We start from the raw sequence: 10,943 nt of genomic DNA on the forward strand, positions 1-10,943 counted from the left end.
ATATACATTATAATGTATTGTATTATATTATTGTATTATATTATTGTTTTAAATATTATCTTAAACATTATTTTAAATAAAAAATCAATTTCTTATACAGTGGAGATCAAAATTAGAGAACAATCTTTAAATACTTTTTTTTTTTTTTCTGAAATATTGTTAATCTTCATCGCTCAAATTTGAAGGAATATCAGCTGTGGGTATACCATTGTTCAACTAATATGTTGAACAAAATATCCAAGACATTTCAACAAAAGCCTTTATTTTGTGGAAAACACAGTGATCAAAATTAGAGAACAATCTTTAAATACTTTTTTTTTTTTTTCTGAAATATTGTTAATCTTCATCGCTCAAATTTGAAGGAATATCAGCTGTGGGTATACCATTGTTCAACTAATATGTTGAACAAAATATCCAAGACATTTCAACAAAAGCCTTTATTTTGTGGAAAACACAGTGATCAAAATTAGAGAACAGTAACCACTGCAGCACGAAAGAAGATCACAACTAAAATTTTGGAGGGTTACAGCTGTCAGAAATTAGTAGAAAGTGTAGAGACCCTTGCTTTGAATGACTTCAGCACATCTGTGGCCGCAGGACATCACTAGTTCCCTTTCAGTCTGTCACTCTCGACGTCACGTCGGATGACCGACGATTAGGATCTCGCTTAGAGAGACGAATCCACTTCGAGTGTAAACTAAACGAGCCAATGCACATTGGCATGCAATTATTGCATCCAGCTGCTGCTCATCCCAGCGTGAGTATAGGCAGCAGGTGCAGCACATATTCAGCTTGTTGCTTCGGAGCCGAGCGATCACATCATTTTGCTCCTGACTGCTCTACTGAGAGAAGAAGACTGAACGAGTTCAGCGCGCTCTTTGAGAGCTCTCCATGTTGGCTGTACAGCTCTTCAGCGGTGGTGGTTTTCCGTGTCGAGTGGGTTGCACACATCAGGCTGCACTACCCCCTGTTTGTGTTGCAGGTGGCCATCTCCCCTGTGCGCTTCTGCACGCTAAAATAGCTTTTTCCCTGAAAGAGCATTCACGTGTGCGTCTTTTTAAAGATGACATTGCATCTGGCAAACTCGACGTTACATCTTTGTAAAGACGATGTGGGTCTTGCTATAGACAACGTATCACCCGGACATTTCTGATGCGGTCGTTACCTGGCGCTGGGTGAAGGTCACGATCGCTGCTTCACGTGTCTGGGCATTAAGCACGCTGAGGTGGCATTTGTGGATGAGTCATGTTCTCATTGCGGGAAGATGATCATCTCGGAGTTGCGGGCCAAGCTCCGTTACCTCAAAGGGGCAGAGCTCCATTGCCTCTGCCTCGATTTAGTTCTCGTCATGGCGGCAGTCAGGCAGGGGCTACTTCAGGCAGTAGCATGGGCAGTCTGTGGGTACCAGTGATGGCAAACCCTCCAGGGAACCAACCCTCAGGGGACCATCGCACTTGTGGTCCAGGAGCATCACCTCTGGTTGTGTCTGGTCGACATGAGGGACGCCGACAAAGTTCGATTCCTCTGAACTCCCTTGTTGGGCTTACCTAGAACAGTCCTCAGCGTGCCTCTCTCTGAACTCTGTCATATCCTCTCAATTACCTTTACCTGCCAATTTTTGTTCAAATGTAGTAGTATCTCACTCAGTTAAGATATGGACTCAATTTAGGAAGCACACTGGTTTGAATAGGTCTTCTATACTTTCTCAGATTTTCAAAAACCACTGTTTTGCGCCATCCATTATGAATGAGGCATTCCGAATATGGTTCAATAAGGGCATAAAGACCATTGATGATCTCTATGAGAGCGGTATTTTCTCATCCTTTAATAACCTTTCTAAGAGATTTGATTTACCTAATTCCCACTTATTTAGTTTCTTTCAAGTCAGGCACTTTGTGCAAAAACGATTCCCTCATTTTCCAAATCGTCCCCCTGAATCTCCATTGGATGACTTCTTAAAGCTTGAACTATACTCAAAACATTGTATTTCTGTCATTTATAATCTGATTCACAATATTAATTCAGGCACTGCAAATCAGGCCAGAGGAGCTTGGGAAGCGAGTTTGGGATTTGAGTTATCTGATGGACACTGGGAGCGTATTCTTGAGCTCACTCCCACCTCATCTATATGCGCAAGGCATGGGCTTATACAATGTAAGATTCTGCATAGGGTTTACTATACTAATGCTAGACTTGCCAAACTATACCCCTCTGTCAGCGATGCATGTAATAGGTGCAAGCAATCACCAGCAGACCTCATTCACATGTTGTGGGAATGCCCTAAATTATTTGATTATTGGACTAAAATATTTAAAACTTTGAAAGATGCCTTCGAAATAGATATCGATACAAATCCACTTTTGGCCATTTTTGGGTTGGCAGTAGATGTTAACCTTTCAGTAACGGTTCAAAAGGCTTTAGCCTTTACTACTTTACTAGCAAGATGTCTCATCCTTTTAAAGTGAAAGCACGTCTCACCCCCTTCCTTTGATACATGGCTAAAATAAGTGTTTACTTGCATTAAATTGGAAAAAATTAGACTGTCACTCACGGGTTCGTTAAAGACCTTTGACAAGGTGTGGCACCCCTTTTTAGATTATCTGCTGGCTAACTGTCTTGATACCTAAGCTGAGCATTAATATATAAAGCATAATTTTTTTTTTATTATTATTAAAATGTATTTATTTATTAATTTTTTTTAACCCCCGGGTTTTATTTTTTTCCTCGGGAAAACGGAGGGAAGTATTTAGTGGGGTAGTATTAGTAATAACATGGAAGAATAATTGTATAAAATTAATGTTGTAATTTGTTGAGTTGATATTCCATGCGGAAAATCTAATAATAAAGAAAAAAAAGAAAAAAAGTTAGGTTCCTCAAGGTCTCAGACCGGCCTTTTCGGCGACACAGTCGAGAACATGGCCCAGCAGTTCTCGGCTGCACAGGAGCAGACTGAGGCGATCCGAAGTTCTGCCCCAGCGGGCAGCTGCTGCCTCCACCCATCCGCCGGCTGCAGCGCCCCAGCCTGCTCGCCCCCTCCATCCACCCCTCTCCAATGCCACATCCGCAGCAGCCTCAAGCAAGCGGCGCCATGGAACTGGGCGTAGGCAGGCCGCACCGTCCGTACAGGCCCCCCGTCAACTTGGCGGTGAGCGGAAGAGCAAGAGGCCTCGGGACGGGCAACCCAGAGAAAGAGGGAACTGCTCTTTGGAGGATGGTGAATGCACCTCTCCCTCCCACGGAGGAGGACCGGGTGGAGAATCTTGTTTCCAAAAATCTCGACAGGAGAGTGGTTTTCTCTGTCTCTGGGTTCCAAGAGGGCATGGAGAGTCGTGGACAGACAAACACCGGACCACACTCATCCTCCTCTCTCGCCAGCAAGCAGCAGCGGGCGGTTCGAGATTATCATCAAAGGCCCTACTCACGCACCCTCTGTCAAACTGTGGAACCAGGTAAGTGTTGCACTGCACACTCAGACCCCTCTTCAGGTCCCTGCGTTCCACCTCGCTGCCCCACCGTGGGTACGTACACTTACCCGCATGTGTCAATAATTTTGCACCACAGACCATTGCTGCATTTCGCGTTTGAAGGACGAGCATATCAGTATGAGGTCCTGCCTTCTGGGCTGTTCCTGTCGCCCCGTGTCTTCACGTAAGTTGCGGAGGCAGCCCTTGTTCCCCTGAGAGAACAGGGCATTCGCATTCTCAACTACCTCGATGACTGGCTCATACTAGCTCAGTCTCAGGATCAATTGTGTGCACACAGGGAATTGTGCACACAAGCCGGTTAGGCCTTTAGGTCAACTGGGAAAAGAGCAAACTCTCCTTGGTGCAGTGGATCTCTTTTCTCGGTATGGAGTTGGATTCGGTCGAGCACGCCTCATGCAAGGACGTGCTCAGTCGGTGTTGAACTGCCTGAATATGTTCAAGTGTAGGATGGCGGTCCCACTGAAACCGTTTCAGAGGCTCCTGGGGCATATGGCAGCTACAGTGGCAGTCACGCTGCTGGGGCTGCTTCATATGAGACCGCTTTAACACAGACTCCGTGGCCAACTCCTGAGATGGACGTGGCAACGCGGCACTTATCGGGTCTGAGTCACACCGGCTTGTAAAAGTTGTGTGCCCATTTTACTTTAACTTTCAAATAGCAGCAATTCGGAGTAAAGCAATTGTTCGTTTGAATTTTCCCTCTTTTCCTCGCTTTCCTTCTCTTTTAAATAACTTTAAAAGCGCCGTGCGCATTTTACTTTCACTTTTGAATTAACGGCAGTTTGGCGTCAATTGCTTGAATGCAACAACAAAATACAACGTCAAACTCACTTTAGCCTATATATAAAACATATAACTTTTATTAACAAAACAAATAAAAATACACCATGCTATAGCGCAAGCTATGCCTAATATAAAATAACAAATAACTTACATAAAGTTTAATAGGTATACAAAACTGGAAATAAGTAAACATGTATAATATATAACCAAATAAATAAGAAATGTAGAACGTTTATTAGCAAAACGAATGTCAAATAAAATAAATAAATGACACAGTTTAAATAAAGTAAAAATCAGCAAACAATGTGGAACCAAACAAATGTTTAAAAAAACTTCCAAAATCACCTTAGATAAACGGCAAAAGTCAGCAGACTTTTCAAAATCCAAAATATCGCCAAACAGGCACTTTTGCATCTCGTTTCGAAACTAAATCATCCGCGATTGTCTTGTCTGTCTCACCCCACTCTTCTTGTCAGTCAGCTCGACTCACTCTCCTCACTGGAGAAATTAAATTTGATCTGTGATGCGACTGTCGTTCGGCACGCTCCATTGAGCAGCCGCGTTCAGTTTTTAATTGTAGTGTCTGTTCTTTTACTGAACTAAATTATTTTTATTACTATAAAAAAATCAAAATGACGGTGGGGGTCGGTGACGCGATGGGCAAGTGACGTAACTGGTGTTGCGGCTTAACAACGGCTTAAAGTATGTGTATCACCGTCAACACCGTCTATCGCGGCAAGCCTAGCATGCAGTGGTTTACACAGATGCCACCACCACCGGCTGGGGGGCCACGTTCAACGGGCTTGCAGTGTCGGGGGTTTGGATGGGCCCCCAACTGCACAGGTCACTTTGTGCCATTCACATTCCTGGTCTGCACAGCAGGGCATCCGACGAGCTGTCACGAGCTGCGCTTCTGGGAGAATGGAGACTCCATCCCCAGATGGTCCAGCTGATTTGGAGTCATTTCGGAACCACTCAGGTAGACATGTTTGCCTCTCCAGAAACCTCTCACTGCCAGTTGTTCTACTCCCTGACCAAGGGAACACTTGGCACGGACACATTGGCACACAGTTTGCCGCGGGGCCTTCGTAAGTATGTGTTTCCCCCAGTGAGCCTTCTTGCACAGACACTGTGCAAGATCAGGGAGGACGAGGAGCAGGTCCGGCTCGTGGCACCTTACTGGCCCACTCGGACTTGGTTCCCGGAACTGATGCTCCTTGTGACAGCACCCTCCTTGTGACAGCCAGATTCCTCTGAGGAAGGATCTACTGACTCAGAAACGGGGCACCCTGTGGCACCCGCATGCAGACCTCTGAAAACTTCATGTCTGGTCCCTGGACGGGACGCAGAGGTTCTAGGTGACCTACCCCAAGAGGTAGTTGACACCATCACTTCGGCGAGAGCACCGTCTACGAGACACGCTTACGCCTTGAAGTGGAACCTGTTCGTCGAATGGTGCTTTTCTCCTCTTCCCCCAGAAATGTCTGATCAGGGTCGTGCTGTCCTTTCTGCAGCAGTGGTTGGAGTGAAGGCTGTCTCCCTCCACCCTTAAAGTTTATGTGGCTGCGATTGCTGCCAATCACAACCCCATGGAAGGGAAGTCAGTTGGGAAGCATGACCTGATCATCAGGTTCCTTAGGGGGGCGAGAAGGCTAAATCCTCCACGGCCCCCCTCTATACCCTCTTGGGACCTGTCTCTAGTGCTCAGAGCACTACAGCAGGGCCCATTTGAGCCTTTGCAGACAGTTGAGCTGAAGCTCCTGCAGATTCTTCAGTTTTCCAGCATCTTTTGCATATTTGAACCCTTTCCAGCAGTGACTGTATGATTTTGAGATCAATTTCTTCACACTGAGGACAATTGAGGGACTCAAACACAACTATAAAAACAGGTTCAAACATTCACTGATGGTCCAGAAGGCAACATGATGCATTAAGAGCCGGGGGTAAAAACGTTTTGAATTTGAAGATCAAGGTAAATTGTAATGAATTTGTCTTCCGGGAAACATGCAAGTATCTTCTGTTGCTTCCGAAGGGAAGTACTAAAATATATATATATATATTTCAACAAAATAATACAAATGTGTACATACTCATCCTGTTCAAAAGTTTTAACCCCCCGGCTCTTAAAGGGGTCATATGATGCAATTTCAATTTTTCCTTTCTCTTTGAAGTGTTACAAGCTCTTGGTGCATAAAGAAGATATGTAAAGTTGCAAAGACTAAAGTCTCAAATCCAAAGAGATATTCTTAGTCCACCATTCCTACCTAAAACCGCTCATTCTAACACGCCCCCACATGTCTACGTCACGATGTGGGAAGGTTTGCATAACACCGCCCAAATGTTCACGCAAAGAAAGAAGGCATAACTTTGATTATGGCTGTAGTATTGTTGCTGCAGCCTCCATGTTGTGGAGAAACTGTGTGTTTCGTTATGAAAGCAAAATTACTTTGTTTGGCCTTCCAAAAGAGGACACAACTAGAAATCAGTGGTTAAGTTGTATTTACAACAATGTTCCGGAACAGTTCAACCCAAATATTTAGATGTGTGCTGCACATTTTATGGAGGACGTGGACTGTTTCCTGGGAGAGTAGCCTACAATGCCGGTGTCTGTTTCTATGAAGTGGGGCAATTCCAACTTTGCAAGGACAGTCTGGCGCTTCTGACTCACAGCCTGTAAGTACGTTTTCATATTTAAAGAATTTGTCATTGACGATTCAAACGCGAATTTTCAGCAGTGTAGAGTAGCGCTTGTTATTTGTCGTTTCTCCGATCACAAATGCAGACATGGTTTTATGTTTATGCAGCGCGTTACACAACGCGTAAAAAGACAGTATAAGTCATTATAATCAGTAATTATGTCCCCACTGGATGCAACAAATGCCTTGTTTATAATGGGTTTTATTGGTTTTGTGTCGTCGCGCCGGGACACAGCATCACAGTATGGTAAAGAGTGTAACATTTCCATCACACGCTTGAGGTATTCAGCCAATCGCAACACACTGGATAGCTGGCCAATCAGAGCACACCTCGCTTTTCGGAACGATGAGCTTTGTAAAAATCGACGCATTTCAGAAAGGCGGGGCATAGAGGAGAAACAATAATGTACATTATGTGGAAAATAATGTGTTTTTGAACCTTAAACCGCATAAACACATTGCATTACACCAAATACACAAAATAATGTTCTTTTTAGAAAACGTCATATGACCCCTTTAATGCATCGTGTTGCCTTCTGGAGCATCAGTGAATGTTTGAACCTTTTCTAACAGTTGTGTTTGAGTCTCTCAATTGTCATCAGTGTGAAAAGATGGATCTCAAAATCATACCGTCACTGCTGGAAAAGGTTCAAATATGCAAAAGATACTGGAAAACTGAAGAATCTGCAGGATCTGGAAGATTTTTTTCTGAAGAACAGTACTCAGTTTAACTGTTCAGAACAAACATGGGACTCGTGAACAACCATCACAAAAAAAAAAAAAACAGTCGCGGATCATCCAGGTAACCACACACAGTATTAAGAACCAAGGGTTCCCAAACTTTTGAATCGGGCTGTTTTAATATGCTTTTTTTTTTTTCTTGTGGAGTAATGTAAACATATTTTATGTAAAATATCTTACTCAGGACAGCACTAAATAAAAAATAACATGTATTTTGTATGATCTCTCTTATTTTGTTAAAATTATTCACATTTTTTACAGATTCTGCAAGGGGTTCCCAAATTTTCGCATGCCACTGTATTTAAGGAAAATTGACAATCTTTGAACTTTAGTGTGAAAAAGGTTCTTTAAAAGTGCAGACAAAGCTTTAAGTCTGAAGGATCTATAGGCCATGCATACAGTAGATACATAGACTGGACTCACCCTTTGATGCCTGTGATGAGGAAAATGAGGTTGCCATTGATCTTGGTGCAATTGACAAACTTATCAATGTTGCTGGAATCCACAGTTTGAGCCGTTTGAAGACTGCCGGTGCCTATACCATCACACACTGAACACCACAAACAACCCATTTAACAACAATTTACCATATACACAACACAACTAAAATCTTGGTTTACTACTACGGTGAAGACATTGAAGACCTCTGAAAGGTTCTTTTCTCTACAGTCTTACTTAAAACTGAAACTAAAAATTATTTTCATTAATTGAAATAATGCTGAAATAAAATAAAACATAAATATTAGATGAAAACCAAACGGATATAACAAATGTTGCCTTGGCAACTAACTAAAATAAAATAGTCTGAAGTAAAACTGAAATAACAATAAAGCTAAATATACATATACAAATAAAAACATGACAAAAGTTACTATAAATTAAATAAAAAAATCAAACACTGAAAATATAAAAAATAAAATCTCATTCAAAATAATAAAATAGAATATAAATAATACTAAAATAACACTACTTCTCTTGTTGCCTATAATAAGAATGGTTTTGGAAAAACCTCAGAAGACTCCAGAAATTTACGTATATTGAACACATTCTCAAATACACATTGACATGCATTTATCTATTTTAAAAGGAGCTGAAACATTGGATCGATCATATTTCACTGAAGAAAAAGAGTTATTCAAACATCAGCCGAGTCAATTTCCCCCTCATTGTGAGCCTAATTATGATGAAATGCAAGTCATATTGAGATTGACTAATATGACCCAGTTTGGTGCCTGGCCTCATTATCACTTCTGCTTATTTTGTGGTCATCCCTCATTAATCTTTTCACTATTGAAAACAACAAACTTCCATTACAATCATTACAGAATAGACCAATAACATGTTTACAGTGCCCCTGGTTTTTAGACCATATAAAACTAGAAAGAATTTTCATTGCTGGTTAGTGCTGGTTTGGCTGGTCTATGGATAGACTAGAATTGTATTTCTGGTTAATCAAGGTAGTCTTGTTGGTTATGATGGTTAAGAAGCTTGGCTGAGACAAAAGAGCACCAGCATCCAATGCTGACGACCAGCATCCAAAACATAAAATATGCTGGTCCTTTCATTTCAGAGACAAAACTAATGAAAGGAAACTTAATGAGAGAAAGCATAATGCTTAATTTAGTGAAAGTAGGAATAAAACTCGTGGCCTTTAAGTTAAATAGCCAATTGGCTTCTTTTTTTTTAATCATGTTTGTTTGATGTGAAATATGACTAGGCATTTTCTGGATCAGCCTGAAGAATATACACCACCATTTAAAAGTATATTAATCAAAGAATCCTGAAAAAACAAAATACTGTATCACAGTGTTCACAAACATATGAAGCAGCACAACTGCTAATAATAAGAAGAAAAGTTTACTGAGCAGCAAATCAACATAGAATGATTTCTGAAGGATCACATGACACTGAAAACTGGAGTAATGATGCTAAAAATTCAGCTTTGCATCACAGGAATACATTACATTTTTAAATATATGAAAATGGAAAACATTTTAAATTGTAATAATATTTCACTATATTACTGTATTTTTTTTTATCATTTTTGAGCATAAGAGACTTCTTATGACTTTTTTGTAGTATTATTTACACCTGTGGTTCTCAAATGGTTTGGCCATGGGACCCACATTTTCCCATGGTCATCGAGCCGCGACCCACTTTTTTAGTGTATATATACACTATACCATATATACACACACACAAAAGTATGGTCCCCCTTTACTTAACATACACATTAATTGTAAGAATATGACTAATACTGATGAATGATTATGGAAAAAAGATGGCGGCATGTGCACACGCTGCGGCTTTTCTCTCTCCTGTCAGAACGGTGTTTTCGTGTTTTTTGAACACTGCCTTCAGAGCTGGAGATGAGGTGGGCCTGAAGACAGCTAGGGCCAACCTATCCAGCGGCATCAGAGAGGCTAAAAGACAGTACTCCTGGAGGATAGCCCATCGTTTCAGCGACAGCAGAGACACTCGATGCCTGTGGCAGGGGATACAGACCATTACGGTCTACAAGCCCCCACCGCGGACCTGTGACAGCAACATCTCCCTGCTGAACGAGCTGAACGCCTTCTTCGCTCGCTTTGAGGCACAAAACAGCACCACTGCACAGAAGACTCCACCTCCTCCCGGCGACCAGGTGATGACGCTGTCCCCAGACAGCGTGAGGAGATCCCTCAGCAGGATCAACACACGTAAAGCTCCGGGTCCTGACAACATTCCTGGGCATGTACTGAGAGACTGTGCAGTGGAACTCATTGATGTCTTCACAGAGATTTTCAACATCTCACTAAGACATGCTTCAAAGCTACCACCATCATTCCAGTCCTGAAGAAGCCGTCTCCATCCTGCTTCAATGACTACTGTCCAGTTGCACTTACTCCTATTCTCATGAAGTGCTTTGAACGGCTAGTCATGCCCCCCGTCAAGTCCCCCCCCCCTCCCTGGACCCCTTCCAGTTTGCATATCGGTCCAACCGCTCGACCGATGACGCCATCGTCACTACCCTCCACTCAGCACTCACACATCTGGACGTATGTCAGAATGCTGTTCATAGACTTCAGTTCAGCATTCAACACAATCATCCCTCAACAGCTCATTCACAAACTGATCCAGCTGGGGCTCAACACTTCACTGTGCAACTGGCTATTGGACTTCCTGACTGGGAGACCTCAGGCAGTCCGGGTCGGCAGTAACACATCCAGCACCATCACACTGAACACTGGGGCCCCCC

The 10,943-nt window shown here is 42.5% G+C and overlaps 1 protein-coding gene across 1 annotated transcript in view; it reads right to left on the minus strand.

Annotated features, from left to right (window-relative positions):
- LOC107557316 (receptor tyrosine-protein kinase erbB-4-like) overlaps positions 1–10,943 on the minus strand; it is a 141,575-nt gene that overhangs the window by 40,089 nt on the left and 90,543 nt on the right. Inside the window, exon 9 of the mRNA XM_016240702.1 lies at positions 8,129–8,255. Coding sequence (XP_016096188.1) covers positions 8,129–8,255 — 127 coding nt within the window. The remainder of the gene's footprint in view (positions 1–8,128; positions 8,256–10,943) is intronic.

The sequence above is a fragment of the Sinocyclocheilus grahami genome, unplaced genomic scaffold, assembly GCF_001515645.1.
Source record: "Sinocyclocheilus grahami isolate Dianchi unplaced genomic scaffold, SAMN03320097.WGS_v1.1 scaffold598.1, whole genome shotgun sequence".
NCBI classification, from domain to species: Eukaryota; Metazoa; Chordata; class Actinopteri; order Cypriniformes; family Cyprinidae; genus Sinocyclocheilus; species Sinocyclocheilus grahami.